This window comes from Balaenoptera ricei, chromosome 14 (genome assembly GCF_028023285.1).
Source record: "Balaenoptera ricei isolate mBalRic1 chromosome 14, mBalRic1.hap2, whole genome shotgun sequence".
NCBI classification, from domain to species: Eukaryota; Metazoa; Chordata; class Mammalia; order Artiodactyla; family Balaenopteridae; genus Balaenoptera; species Balaenoptera ricei.
This window is the reverse complement of record NC_082652.1, coordinates 21,266,246-21,282,044: the sequence shown is the minus strand read 5'-3', so window position 1 is coordinate 21,282,044 and position 15,799 is coordinate 21,266,246. Positions and strand designations below refer to the sequence as shown.

The window sequence follows — 15,799 nt, the reverse complement described above, 5'->3', positions numbered from 1 at the left end:
CCAGAACATAGGATTATTTATTTAAGGACACCAGCAAAATACCTTCAAATTCCACAGAAATGATGAGGTGATCATTTTAAGGACTCCTCCTTTTTTTTTAAAAAAAGTAGACTTTATTTTGGGGACTTCCCTGGTGGTCCAGTGGTTAAGAATCCGCCTTCCAATGCAGGGGACGTGGCTTCGATCCCTGGTCGGGGAACTAAGATCCCACATGCCACGGGGCAACTAAGCCCACGTGCCACAATTACTGAGCCCACGTGCCACAACTAGAGAGAAGCCTATGAGCCGCAACTAAGACCCAATGCAGCCAAATAAATAAATAAATAGATAGATAGATAGATAGATAGATAGATTTTATTTTTAATTTTTTTCCCCCCACGCCACACAGCATGCGGGATCTTAGTTCCCTGACAAGGAATCGAACCTACACCCCCTGCATTGGGAGCGTGGAGTCTTAACCACTGAACTGCCAGGAAAGTCGCCAGGACTTTATTTTTTAGAACAGCTTTAGCTTTACATAAAAATTGAGTAGATGGTGCAGAGAATTCCCATATATCCCACAGTCAGTTTCTCTTATTATTAACATCTAACATTAGTATGGTACATTTGTTACAATTAATGAACCAATATTGATACTTTATTATTAATATACATTATTCAGATTTCCTTAGTTTTAAACCTAATATCTTTTTTTTTTTTTTTCTGTTCCAGGACACCACGTTACATTTGTCATGTCTCCTTAGGCTCCTCTTGGCTGTGACAGTTTCTCAGACCTTCCTTATTTGTGATGACCTTGACAGTTTTGAGGAGTCCTGGTCAGGTATTTCGCAGGATGTTTGGAATTTGTTTTTTTACTCATGGTTAAACTGGGGGTTGGAGGGACTTCCCTGGCAGTCCAGTGGGTAAGACTCCACGCTCCCAATACAGGGGGCCCAGGTTGGGTCCCTTGTTGGAGAACTAGATCCCACATGCATGCTGCAACTAAGACCCAGCATAGCCAAAATAAATAAATAAAATAAATAATAAATAAATTTTTTAAAAACTGTGGGTTGGAGGAAGAAGACCACAGAGGGGAAGTGCCATTTTCATCACATCCTATCAAGGTTGTATGCTGTCAACATGATTTGTCATTGTTCACCTTGGCTTTGGTCATTTGGTTGACGAATTGCTTGTTGGGCTTCTCGATTGTAAAGATGCTCTTCCTCCCACCCACTTTCCGTACTGTATGTTTTGGAAGGAAGTCACTCTGCACAGCCCACGCTTAGGGAGTGGGGAGTTATGCTCCCCCTCCTTGAAGGCAGAGTATCTACATACATTATTGGGAATTTTTCTGCATGAGAGATTTGTCTCTTATCCATTTGTCTTAGTCTGTCTGGGCTACTATAACAAAATACCATAGACTTGCTATAACAAAATACCATACCATAAGTAGCTTGCAAACAACAGAAATTTGTTTCTCACAATTCTGGAGGCTGGAAAGTCCACGACCAAGGTGCCAACAGATTGGGTGTCTGGTGAGGGATTGCTTTCTGGTTCATAGACAACCAACTTTTCACTGTGTCTTCACATGGCTGAAGGAGTGAGGGCTCTCTCCGGGGTCTCTCTTTTTTTAAAAAATTTTATTCAAATATGGTTGTTTTACAATGTGTTAGTTTCAGGTGTATTATAAAGTGATTCAGTTATTTTATTTATATAGATATATTTATATATATATATTCTTTTTTTAGCATTCTCTTCCATTATAGGTTATTACAAGATATTAAGTATAGTTCCCTGTGCTATACAGTAGGTCCTTGTTAGTTATCTACCGGGGTATGTTTTATAAGGAGTCTAATCCCATGCATGATGGCTCCTAATTACCTCCCAAAGACCCCACCTCCAGAAAACATGGCATTGGGGATTAGGTTTCAACACATGAATTTGGGGGGACACAAACATTCAGTGTATATCAGTGTTTATTTATTTGTTGAATCATTTATTTATATCAGTATGTAAGCATGGATATTTATTTTTTACTTTGGGTTATAGTCTAATATCACTTTTGTTGCTCAAATTATTCCAGCTTTGGCCACTAGGGGCCCCCCTTCAGTTTGCTCCTGTATCCCTTTGGCATACTCCATCAGTGTGGGTGCACATGTGCATGTGTGTGTACTTCCTTACCTTCTGGCCCTATAAGATGCTCCAGGCTCATCTTGCATATTTCTTGTCCCAGTCCTAGTATCAGTCATATTAGGGGAACGTGGTTCCTTTTATTGGAGAATGGTTATTATAAATCAAAATCTGGGCACTGGGTAATCTTATTGCTACTGTGCTGTCTTTGCTTCTAGACCCTCTCAGCTGACAGCAAAAAATATGTTTGTGTATACTGTTCTGTTGTGTACACACATACCTATAACTATTTCTGGATGTAACCATCTTTGTCTGTATTAAGCTAAACATGAATTCATACCGATGTCTCCACCACTACCGTCGCCACACAGATCATTCTAGCCTCCTCCCCTTGCTTGTCTGTAAACCCCGACTCCAACAGTGAGAAACCTGCCTTCTGTAACCTGCCATCCATTTGCTTAATTGTTCAATTCCAGTATGCATGTCTGCTAGCATCAGAATTATTAACTCTCACCCTCATGATATAGTGCTTATGTGCAGATCTTTTTGCCTTTATTCTACAGACCCCACTCATCATCAGAGTTTCTTAGGTCAGCACCCTTTCCCCCACTCTTTTTTTTTTTTTAAATAAATTTATTTATTTATTTATTTGTTTTTGGCTGTGTTGGGTCTTCTTTGCTGTGTGCGGGCTTTTCTCTAGTTGCGGCGAGCGGGGGCTACTCTGTTGCGGTGTGCGGGCTTCTCATTGCGGTGGCTTCTCTTGTTGCAGAGCACGGGCTCTAGGCGCGCGGCCTTCAGTAGTTGTGGCTCGTGGACTCTAGAGCACAGGCTCAGTAGCTGTGGCACACGGGCTTATTTGCTCCACGGCATGTGGGATCTTCCCGGACCAGGGCTCGAACCCGTGTCCCCTGCATTGGCAGGCGGATTCTTAACCACTGTGCCACCGGGGAAGTCCTCCCCCACTCTTTTGGTGAGGTTGCTTCATACATTTGTAATACAATTAGATTGTTTGTCGCATTCTGCATTCTATCCTGGGATCCCCTCGTCTCCTGAATAATTTTTTTTTTAATTTGCATGCATTAGGTTCACTCTATTTGCTGTAAAGTTCTATAGGTTTTGACAGATATGTAGCATTATATATCCACCATTATACTCATACAGTTTTGCCATGCTTGCTTCACCTATTCAACCCTCCCTTCCCCTACTCTTTCCCCCCAGCCTCTGGCAACTACTGATCTTCTTACTATTACTATAGTTTTGCCTTTTCCACAATGCTGTGTAGTAGGAATAATTGGAGACCTTTCAGTCTTGCCCCTTTCTTCCCTTGGCAATATGAATGTAAGTTTCACCCTTGTCTTTTTGTGGCTTAATAGCTCATTTCTTTTACTTTTTAATTTTTTTTGGCTGTGCCACTCAGCATGTGGGATCTTAGTTCCCTGACCAGGGGTCAAACCTGCGCGTCCCCTGCATTGGAAGTGTGGAGTCTTAACCACTGGACAGCCAGGGAAGTCCAACAGCTCATTTCTTTTAATTGCTATTTTCAGTCATATAATATTTCATAGTATATATGTGCCAGAATGTGTTTATCCATTCACCTATGGAAAGACACCTTGGTTGCTTCCATTTTTTGGCAATTATGGATAAAGTTGTTATAAACTCTCACATGCAGATTTTTGTGTGGACATAAGTATTCATATCTGTTGGGTAAACAGCTAGGAGCACGATTGTGGAATCTGATAGTGAAACTATGTTTTGCTTTGTAAGCAACTGCCAACTGTCTTCCAAAGTGGCTGTACCATGTTGCATTCCCACCAGCAGTGAGTGACAGTTCCTGTTGCTCCGCATCCTCGCCAACATTTGGTGATGTCAGTGTTTTGGATTTGAGCTATTCTAATAGGTATATAGTGGTATCATTGTTGTTTTAATTTGCAATTACCTGGTGACATATGAAATGGAGCATCTTTTCATATGCTTATTTGCCATCTATATATCATCTCTGGTGAGATGTCTGTTCAGGTCTTTGGTCTATTTTTAAATTGGGTTGTTTGTTTTCTTATTGTTAAGTTTTAAGGGTTCTTTGGATAACCATCTTTTATCAGATATATCATTTGCAAATATTTTCTCCCACACTGTGGCTTGTCTTCTCATTCTCTTGACAGTGTCCTTAGCAGAGCAGAAGTGTTCTGTTTTTTTTTAATGAAGTCCAGCTTAGCAATCATTTCTTTTATAGACCATGCCTTTGATGTTATATCTTAAAAGTCATCACCTCTTCCAGAAGTTTTTTTAGTTTTGTCTCTTACATTTAGGTCCACTTTGAATTAGTTTTTTGTGAAAGGTAAAAGGTATATGCCTAGGATTAATTCTTTTTTTTTGATATATCCGATTGCTCCAGCACCTTTTGTTGAAATTACTGTCCTTTCTCTATTGTCAGTTGCCTTTGCTCCTTTGTCAAAATACCGGTTGACTATTTTTGCGGTAGTCTGTATCTGGGCTCTCTATTCTGTTCTGTTGGTCAGTCTGTTGATTCTTTGACCAATAGTACACCATCTTGATTACTGCAGCTTTATTGTAAATCTGGAAATCAGGTAGTGTCAGTCCTCCAACTTTGTTCTTCTTCAGTGTTTTGTTGGTTATTCTGTTTTTTTTTTTTGCCTTTCCACATGACCTTTAGGATCAATTTGTCAATATACACAAAATACCTTACTCGGATTTTGATTGGAATTATTCAAAACTATAGATCATGTTGGGAAGAATTGACATTTAATAAAATTGAGTCTTCCAATCCATGAACACAGAATGCCTCTCCATTTATTTAGAACTTCTTTGATTTCTTTTTTTTTTTTAATTTTTTTTCCAGGGTTCTTCTTTTTTTTTTATTATTAAAGGATAGTTGATTTACAATGTTGTGTTAGTTTCAGGTATACAGCACAGTGATTCAGTTCTATATATATATATATATATATATATATATATATATATATATATATATATAAAACTGAATATATATATACGCACACACATATATATATGTGTGTGTGTGTGTGTATATATATATATATATATTCTTTTTCAAACTCTTTTCCCTTATAGGTTATTACAAAGTATTGAGTATAGTTCCCTGTGCTATACAGTAGTTTCTTGTTGGTTATCTATTTTATATATAATAGTGTGTATCTGTTAATCCCATACTCTTGATTTATCCCTCCCCTTCCTTTGGGATTCTTTGAGGCATAGGTTTGAAGTACATTCTGAAAGAGATATCATTTTTTTCTGCCATGTACCAGGCTGGTTTTTAAAATATTATTTATAATAATAATAATAAAAAATCACTTTTAGTCTTCATTATTATTGAAGGTCTTAACAGTGGGAATGGAAGCGCTCCCAGAAAGGCAGGAGCAACAACAGAGGAAGGTCCCTTGGCCACTGCCTGCTGTGACCTCAGTCAATTGTCCCCTCTGAGCCTCAGTTTCTTCATTAACAAACTGGAGGATAATGGAGCAGTTCTGAGGGCTAATTGAAAAAAATGTATGTCCATTGGCACACAGTGGCCACTCAGTTTTTATATCTTGAGTCAGAATCTGTTTCATGAACACAGATTGCGGGCCAGTTTCTTGACCTACTTGAATCTTCATAAAAACTCTCCCATGTGTGGGTATTGTTATGACCCCTTTAGAGATTAAAAAAAGGAGGCTGAGAAATTAACATGCCCAAGTCCACACAGAAGTAAAGGGCATATTTTGCATCTGAGCTCAGTTGGTCAGATGCCAAGTGTCCTTCTAGCTCAGCTATTGCTGGCCGCACCGTGCAGCATACGGAATCTTAGTTCCCGCGACCGGGAATCGAACCCTTGCCTCCTGCAGTGGAAGCATGGAGTCCTAACCACTGGACCGCCAGGGAAGTCCCTAGCTCTGCCATTTCTGATCACAAGGACCTGGAGGCATTGCCTCTTCCACTGTTTCCCTGCCGATCCTCTTTCCTCGGCTACCTCCAGCCTTTACACATTCTGTTCCCTCTGCCTGGAACACTCTCCTTTGCTGGAGAAGTGGCCAAAGGAAAGGAAGATGAGCCCTATATTAACTTTGAAACTGGACCCAGACCTCTGCAAGAGTCGCCTGTAAATTCAGAACAGTTCCAAGGATCTGTCTGAGCAGCTCTCCTGGGACCTGCAAGTAGGAATCCAGTGTGTCCCTTCCTGAGGTCCTGTCAAGACCACTAGTCTTTGAGGAGGGAGGGGGAATGCAGGGGAAAGAGGGGAAGGCTGTTGACAGGATTACTCCAATCCTGCCACAGCATCATTTGATGTTTCCCAGCCTTGTGTTGGGGAGAAAGAATTTTCCTCTACCCTTCAAAGGTTCTTTTGGCTGGTCTGATGATCAAATTGACATGAGACAGAGTAGCAGGGGAAAATCAAATTTAATTTTGTCAGTACGAGAACCACACATACATGAGAGGTTAAAGTTAGAAGGGTAAAATGAGGTATTTATGCTATACTGAGCTAAGGAATGGGATAGGGACCTGGGGCTTCAACAGGAAGGAGGGCAATTCACAGGAACAAGACGCAAAAGAGCAGACATTTGGTAATTAGATGTTTGCCCTGCCATACAGATGGGTCACTCAGATAAGATTCATCTCTGGTAATAATTCTCATTTAGGGAGAGACTTCCAATTTAAATTCTTCCAGGTAGTTAAGGGAGGGACAGATGTTTCTCTTGAGCCCACAGGGTCTTGATTTCCTTTAGCTCAAAAGAATCCATATGCCATGGCGTGTCTGGGGGAGGCTGGAGCTGAACCTCTTCAGTTGCATGGCTTAAGATGGTCCAACAGTCTTGTGTTACATGCAAGGCTCTTTTCTCTTACTTAGCTGGAATCCAGATCCTTAGAATTTGGAAACTTGCTAAGTGGACACTGACTGTTCCCTGTAACAATCTTTCCTGGATTTTGACAGATAGTTATTGATAAGAGCTGAAAGTGTATGAGCTCGAACCACACACTAGGCACCGTGCTAAGCATTTTATAAGCATTCTCATTTGATCCTCATGAGAAACCTATGAGCACGGTGCCACACGCCCATTTTACAAGAAACAGGCTTAGAAAGGGTGTCTCTTGCCAAAGGTCACAGAGGCAAGACTAGAGTCCAGGTCTGTGGGATGACCCCTTTTTTGGTGTTGCTGTTGAGATTTAATAATTTTTTTTTTTGCCTTATCAAGGACATTTTTTTTTTTTTTAAGGATCACAAATCCTGCTTTCTTTTTTTTTTTTAATTAATTAATTTATTTATTTATTTTTGGCTGTGTTGGGTCTTCGTTTCTGTGCGAGGACTTTCTCTAGTTGCGGCAAGCGGGGGCCACTCTTCATCGCGGTGCACGGGCCTCTCACTATCGTGGCCTCTCTTGTTGCGGAGCACAGGCTCCAGACGCGCAGGCTCAGTAGTTGTGGCTCACGGGCCTAGTTGCTCCGCAGCATGTGGGATCTTCCCAGACCAGGGCTCGAACCCGTGTCCCCTGCATTAGCAGGCAGATTCTCAACCACTGTGCCACCTGGGAAGCCCAAGGACATTCTTAAGTGAAACCAGCTTTTCCCCACCCCGGAGTGCACGGGGGTAAAGAATACAGTGACTACTAGTACAGTTTGGTGTCACTGCCTTGATTCCTGCTAAGGCACTAGCAGTTTTAGATGCCACTGCTTTACACCATTGCCACAGACCGGCTGCAGAAAGCTAGAAGTTCCTGGCGGTAAGGGGTAAGGAACTGAAAAGCACCAGTATGGGATCAGAAGGGCCAAGACAACTGATGGTTGCAAGGCAAGTTTATTCAAAGAGCATGAATGTATATATAGGTTTAGTACGGAACGAATATCAGACAATAAATCAGTAAACCTTGTATTTCCACATAATTCTATCGCCACTATCTATGCGCCACTATGCGTCAGCATGCCTTATGGGCCATTCTTTGGAGATACAGACTTCCCCCTCAGGGCAGCACGTCCTTCTTCTGGGGAACAACCAGGGGCTCTTAGATCCAGAGCAGGCACCTGGAACGAAACTGGCCGCAAGCCATTTTCCTTTTTTACGCTCAATACCGCAGCGTCAGGAGTGCATACCAAGAAAGAGACAAGCAGTTCTCCGGAAAGCAGAAAGCTGAATAAGCTTACAGCTTGGGGGCCACCACATTTCCCCCCTTTGTATTATTTTTTAAAGCTTGATAATGTAGTTTTAAGCCATGAACATCCTGACGCAAGACAGCGAGGCGCCCCATTACAAATCTGACAACACAAGGTAATAAACCGATCACCAATAAAAGTAGTACACCAATTGATATCAGGCCCGAGACCCCTCCATGAATCCATTGTATCGGATTTAGCCATTGTAGTTGATCTAATAATCCTTGAATCAAATTCTGGGGTCCATCTTCGTCCAGGTGGGCCTCTTGAATAGCTTGTATTTCGGCATTTAACTTTTGAATATCAAGGCTAATGTGTCCATCAGTCCATACACTTAATATATGCATTTTAACTTTTTCCCAATCCCATTGTGAATCATTATATAAATGTTGAGTTACACAAATCCAGGTATATTTGGCATGATAAATCAAACGCATTTTTAATTTTAAAGCCATAACTTGATCCCCTATTCCTATTAGAACATTTTTTAATTCACCTACTTCCGTTTTTAGTTGGATATCAATATGACTTTGTAGGGCTAATGCTACACTAGTATTTTTAGATAACTGATTAACATAATGAGCCTGGTGAATAGTTTGTGAAAGAGCAATCCCAGCAGTGGCCGCAGTTAACTTAGCAGTTAAAGCTGCTAAGGCTAGGATTGCACATATTAGAACACCAATAAATCTCTTTGGTCGTTTTAATGCTTTAGTCAATTCCAGCCAGGCTTGCATGCCAGTGTTATGATACCATGGTTCAGACAAATTAACAGGTAACATTATATAAGAAGGTTGCTTCATAATCATAACAGATGCAGATCCTTTAACGGGCAAAACACAACTACTAAAGATACAATTAACACAAGTAATATTATAACCTATAGGATTCATAGTGTTTTCTACAATTAAATCTCCAATCAATAAAGCATAAGGAGGAGCGACGCAAGTAATCACCGGTCTATAAGAAAAGCATAAGGCAAGTTTCCAGAATTCCCATTGCTTGTAAAAAACAAGGCTGTTATTATTAACGGGGACAGAAGAAACTAGTATGGTGCCATTATCATAATCTAAAGTACACCAGACAGAGGCTTTAGTCCATGTATCATTACAAACAGGAAAATCAGACTGCGGGAATTCAGAAGCCATAAAAGCAGGAAATTGTAGTCCTGTGACAGTCTTTACGACCGTAATTTGATGTCCAGCTAATAACGTCCCTTGATTACCCATGGTAGTTTCAATACACAAATAATGTCCAGTATCTTTAATCCTCAAACGATATATGCATAGAGAATGATCCAACGAAGTATTAGAAGCAAGCTTAGTTACTCTAGCATTCGTGTGAATGGGAGCGTCATCCTTATACCAAAATACAAAGGTGGATAAATCTCCTCGTCTAGAAACAGTCTATTTGCAAGGAAGACATATTAGATCCCACAGCTTTATAATTTTTACGTAAATGAGTAAAAAATTGAGAATTTACAGTGGTTTGGTAAGAAATAGCTTGTTCTAAAGCAACAGCCTTAACACAACCCGAATTGGTACTCATAGGACTTAAACAAACAGGGGGAGTATTAAACCAATTAGAGTAATTAACAGAAGTATTAGTAATAGGCAAATTTCCTAGCACTCTTCCAAAAGTAGAATCATTATAGAAAATTGGAAGGTCAGCTTCAGACCATGTAACAGGTTGTAATAAAGGAGGATCGGGTACATAAGCCCAATAAGATTTAGCCTCTATAGGTGGGGCTGCCAATACAGCTATCATGGCTAAAAAAAAAGTAAGAGGAGAGTGAGGATGAGCACTCTCCTCCATAATCCTACGTGCTTGAAATACTAAACATTGCAATATTGCAATTGATACCAAGTAATTTGATTTCGATCTCCCCTCGCCTCCCTGACAAGTTGTCTCCTACTCCGTCGCCGCATTCTTCTCGTCCGCCGGGGGAACCGGTTGGGGTGTGCTGTGGTCGATTGCGAGAGACTCAGGCGACGCATTCTTCGAGTCAGGGTGTTTATTGGTGATGGCATGATAATGTCGAACCAAGCGCTCCGGGAGCCACCGAGGAGAGTCTGCCTCCCTAGGGAAAACACAAACATGGCCTCGGCCCCATACTAAAACAGAGTCTGGTCCATGCCAAAGGTTAGTCATGGGATCTTTCCATTTAACAAGCGCTTTTTCAGGAGGGGTTCCAGAAAGACCTGTAAACAATCGTTCATAAGGCGTGTGACTAAATGCATCTAAAGTTAAAAAATTTAAAATAAATAAAGCATGATTAAGCATAATCTGAGGAGATCTATCATATTCCCCCTTTTTTATTTTTTGTAATGTAATTTTTAATTGTTGGTTGGCACGTTCTACAATACCTTGACCCTGAGGATTGTAGGGAATGCCTGTTTTATGTGAAATATGGAAAGTTGCACAAAAATTGGCAAAAGCTTTACTCGTATATCCTGGAGCATTATCTGTTTTTAAAGCTTTAGGAATTCCCATAGATGCAAAACAATGAAATAAATGAGCAATTACATATTTAGTAGATTCCCCAGCCAAAGGCGTAGCACATATAAAATTAGAGTAAGTATCAACAGTTACATGAACAAATTGTAATTTACCAAAAGAGGGAATATGAGTAACATCCATTTGCCAAAGATGATGAGGGAGTAAACCCCAAGGATTGACTCCAAATTGTGGAACAGGAAGGTGGGGTAAACATTTAGAGCAGGACTTAACAATGTATCGGGCTGTTTCTCTAGAAATAGAGAATTATTTTTGAAGCATAGCAGCAGATTGATGATGTAAATTATGTGATTGTGTAGCAAGATCCTGAGGTTGAGATAAACTTAAGGCTATAATCTTTGTATTTTTGTCAGCCAATTGATTTCCCAAAGACAATGGGCCAGGGAGACCTGAATGGGCTCGAATATGTAATATGGCTACAGGAAAGTCATGCTGACGAATAATCTTTTGTAGTTGAAAGAAAGTCTGAAACAATTGAGAATCAACAGTATTGCCAATTATAGCGGTTTCTATGTTATGCAAAATAGTAACCAAATAATGGCTATCCGTATAGAGATTAAAAGAACAATGTGAAAAGGTTTGAAAAGCCAAGGAAATCGCATGTAATTCAACTCGTTGGGCAGAGGTATGATCTGTTTGTTCTTTATGAAGTAAGTCATCAGAAATAACCACAGCGATGCCATTGGCAGAACAATCAGTAAAAACATTTGGGGCACTGAGAATAGGAGTTGAACAGATAGTTTTAGGAAACATAAATAGATGTTGAGTAGCAAAATGAAGGAGCTTATTAGAAGGATAATGATTATCAATAATTCCTGAATATCCAGCAAAAGCAAGAGCCCCAAAATCAGAGACAAATAATAGCCAAGAATATTGATAAGTAGTATAAGGTATAATAATAGAATTTGGTTCATATCCTACCAACTGAATATCTCTTCTACGACCCAATTGAACAAGGGTTGCTATTAACTCATAATAAGGTGTAATGACTTTATTAGGCGTATTTTTCATATGAATCCATTCAAGAATTCCTGTTTCTTGCCATAATAAGGCGGTAGGGGTATGTGACGTAGCACAGATTATTAATAGTATAGGTAAAGAAGGCTCAATTCTAGTTAGCTGAGCAGATTGTATTGCTTTGTTTACAAGCTTGAGTGCTTGTTGAGCTTCAGAAGTTAAAATACGAGGGGAAGAAGGATCAGGACTTCCCTTTAGGATATTAAAAAGAGGCTGTAACTGACCCGTAGTTAATTTTAAAGAAGGTCGCAGCCAATTAATATCTCCTAATAACTTTTGAAAATCATTTAAAGTTTTAAGAACGTCAGTCCGTATCTCTATCTTCTGAGGTGTAATATTATAATTTGTGGTATACTTACCAAGATATGAGAAAGGTGGGTTCATCTGTACTTTGTCAGCAGCAATGACTAGTCCTGATCGTGACAAATGACTTTGAAGGGAATTATAAGCCTTAAGTAAAATATGTTTATCAGAATAAGCAAGTAATAAGTCATCCATATAATGAATAAAATATATCTGAGGGAACTGTTTACGAACAGGGGCAATAACTTGAGCTACAAACTGTTGACATAAAGTAGGACTATTAGCCATACCCTGAGGCAGCATTTTCCATTGATAACGTTGCATAGGTTCTATAAAATTTAAAGAGGGTAAGCTAAAAGCAAATCGCAACTTATCAGCCAGAAATAGAGGAATAGTAAAAAAGCAATCCTTAAGATCAATAATAATAATCATATAATTTTTAGGTATGGCTGCAGGAGAAGGCAAACCTGGTTGCAGAGCTCCCATAATTACCATAGTTTGATTAACAGCACGTAAATCTTGCAATAAACGATATTTTCCCGATTTTTTCTTTATAACAAATATAGGAGTATTCCAAGGGCTATTAGACTTTTCTAGTCTGCCCAAAGCAAGCTGTGCATTAATTATATTATGGGCCACCATTAATTTCTCCTTAGAAAGGGGCCATTGGTCCACCCAGACAGGATTATCAGAAATCCAAGTTATAGGGTCAGCATGTGGTGGAGGAGAATCCAAGGCCCCTAGAAAAAACCCAAGCCTGTTTTATCCCGTTTATTATCAATCTGTAAGGGTAATTTATTTCCCTGTTGATTTTTTCCCAAACCATTCCTAGGATCATACCCTTGATTTAACAACATATTAGTTACAGTAGGGTTGGGACTAAGCAATAGGATTCCCATTTGTTGTAATATATCTCTTCCCCAAAGGTTAACTGGCAATCCGGGCAATACGTAGGGTTTGAATATTCCTTGATTACCTTCAGCATCCTGCCAATGTAGGTATTGCGAACTTTGTTGTGGAGAATTAGATTGGCCAATACCTTGCAACTGTGTAATGGTTTGGTGCACGGGCCAATTTTTTGGCCAATGTATAAACGAAATAACAGAAACATCAGCACCAGTATCTAATAACCCAGAAAAAGGCCTTCCATTTATTTTTAATACCAATTGTGGTCTTTCCCTACCAATTTGTTGAATCCAATAAACTGCATCAGAGGAACCGAAAGCCCCAGTTCCTCTTTTGTTATGTTGTAAAATTTTTCCTTCTGGTATGTATGGAATTAATAGAAGCTGAGCTATTCGCATACCAGGCGTGATAAGAAAAGATCCTTTTGATGTTTGAACCATAACCTTTAATTCCCCTTCATAATCAGCATCAATCACCCCAGGAATAATAGTTAAACCTTTCATAGGCATACTACTTCTTCCAAGGATTATACCAACTGTTCCCTGGGGTAAAGGCCCAAAATTTCCCGTAGGAAGGGCTTGGGGTCCCATATCCGAGGTTAATAAGAATTGGGTGGAGGCACAGAGGTCCAGTCCTGCACTATTTGGCGTGGCCCTTTGAAGGGAGGAGATTCCATTCCCTGAGGAACAAAGGTCTGAGCTGGAGGCGGTGGAGCAGGTTGTGGGGGGATTATTGACATTGCTCCAATTGTTTGATGGGGCCAGAGCAGGCCCCTCCGGAAGTTTCCCGACAAGGGAGTTCCATCTTTATGAGTCACTGATCGACATTCTTTAGCCCAATGCCATCCTCTTTGGCATCGGGGACAAATTGTGGGAGGAGGAGATTTACCTTGAGGCACAGAATTTACAATAGGCATATTAGGAGTATCAACAGTACAATTTTTTGCAAAATGACCTGGCTTCCCACATTTAAAACAGTTTTTACTTTTAGCATTTGGCCCAAATCCTGCCTTAGTTAGGGCTGCAGCTATAGCTGCTCCCTGTAAGTAAGATGATCCAATATCAGAACAAACTCGAATATAATCCTCTAACTTTCCTTTCTTTTTCCATGGACTTATAGCTGCCTGACAAATATTATTAGCATTTTCGAAAGCCAATTGTTTGACGATAATTACTCCAGAAGGACCATCAGAAATAATTCTATTAACAGCCTGTAATAATCTGTCCACAAAATCAGCATAAGGTTCATCTGCCCCTTGCCTTATTTTAGCAAGGTCTTCAGTCCTAGTGGAGGCAGGTAAATGTTTCCATGCATGTAGAGCTATATGATTGATCTGAGCATAAGCCACAAAAGGGAAAGCTAATTGATCCTGTAATAACTGATGTTGTCCTTCCCCAATCAACATCTCATAATTTACTAGCACATTATGTGCAGTATTTCTTTCAGCTTGTTCAGCAGCCTTTTCATAATATTCTGATTTCCAAAGTAAATAGTTGTCATCAGTGAGACAAGCACGAGCAATAGATTTCCAGTCTGCTGGAGGCAATGCTTCTGTTGCAATAGTATCCAACATAGTAATAGTGAAAGGGACTATAGGCCCATATTGTGCACAGGCTGCTTTTAAATCTTTCAAAACCTTAAAGGAGAGAGGCTGATATTCCCGATTATTTTGTTGTGGATTTTGAGGATTGGGTCGTTCCACCACCGGACAGCAGAATAAAGGATCCTCCCCTCTATTAAGAGCTCCCCGTACTGCTTGTTGTAAAGGACTAAGCTTAGGAGGGATAGGGACAGAGACATGTAATTGCTGTAACCGTGGAAGAATATTTTCATCAGGATATTTTTCAGCCTCATATTTGGCTTCTTCATCCGCTAGATCAAAAGAAAAGTCATCATCATCAAGTGAATTAACACTCTTTATCCTCGGTGGCAATGGAGGAGCAGTAGCTACTGCAGCAATATGTTCTACAGATTTAGCTGTTAATTTTGGAACTGAATCATAAATTGGATTAAAACAATCTCTTATTAAATTCCACAAGCTGAAAATGGAAACTGAAACAGAAGATGGTCCATGTGCTTCATGATATTTAGATAACTCATCTCCTACACGAGTCCAAATTGCTAAGTCCACTGATCCTCCTTCAGGGAACCAAGGACAAGCATCATATACTAATTGCAAAAATTCCAGAAGTTGTGAGGTAGTTACCTTAATTCCACGGGCTTTTAACATTGAAAGCAAAACCTGAGCAAATAAATCACGCTCCTTAGAGCCCTTTTGTCCTATATTATTTTACTTCTGACTCTTTCTCGAGTTACCGTCTTAAAAACGAAATTATTGGGGCTGCCCTGGTGGCGCAGTGGTTGAGAATCTGCCTGCTAATGCAGGGGACACAGGTTCGGGCCCTGGTCTGGGAAGATCCCACGTGCCGCGGAGCAACTGGGCCCGTGAGCCACAACTGCTGAGCCTGCGCGTCTGGAGCCTGTGCTCCGCAACGGGAGAGGCCACGGTGGTGAGAGGCCCGCACACGGCGATGAAGAGAGGCCCCCGCTTGCCGCAACTGGGGAAAGCCCTCGCACAGAAACGAAGACCCAACACGGCCAAAAATAAATAAATTCATTAATTAAAAAAAAAAAAAAAACGAAATTATTTCTTGTGGCCACACTATCTCACTCGAGAGTTCTACTTACCTGAAATCTTCCGAAATGCCTCACGCACTCAGGTCCCTGTTCGGGTGCCACTTGCCGCAGACCGGCTGCAGAAAGCTAGAAGTTCCTGGCGGTGAGGGGTAAG

General features: G+C 40.4%; 1 protein-coding gene across 2 annotated transcripts in view; it reads left to right on the top strand.

Annotated features, from left to right (window-relative positions):
* TCN2 (transcobalamin 2) overlaps window positions 1–15,799 on the top strand; it is a 44,954-nt gene that overhangs the window by 12,414 nt on the left and 16,741 nt on the right. The window contains exon 2 of one of the 2 annotated variants that reach the window (XM_059895156.1): window positions 712–820. The exons of the other annotated variant lie outside the window; for it this stretch is intronic. Within the exon in view, the coding sequence (XP_059751139.1) occupies window positions 712–820 (109 nt within the window). The remainder of the gene's footprint in view (window positions 1–711; window positions 821–15,799) is intronic. 2 annotated transcript variants of the gene reach the window in all.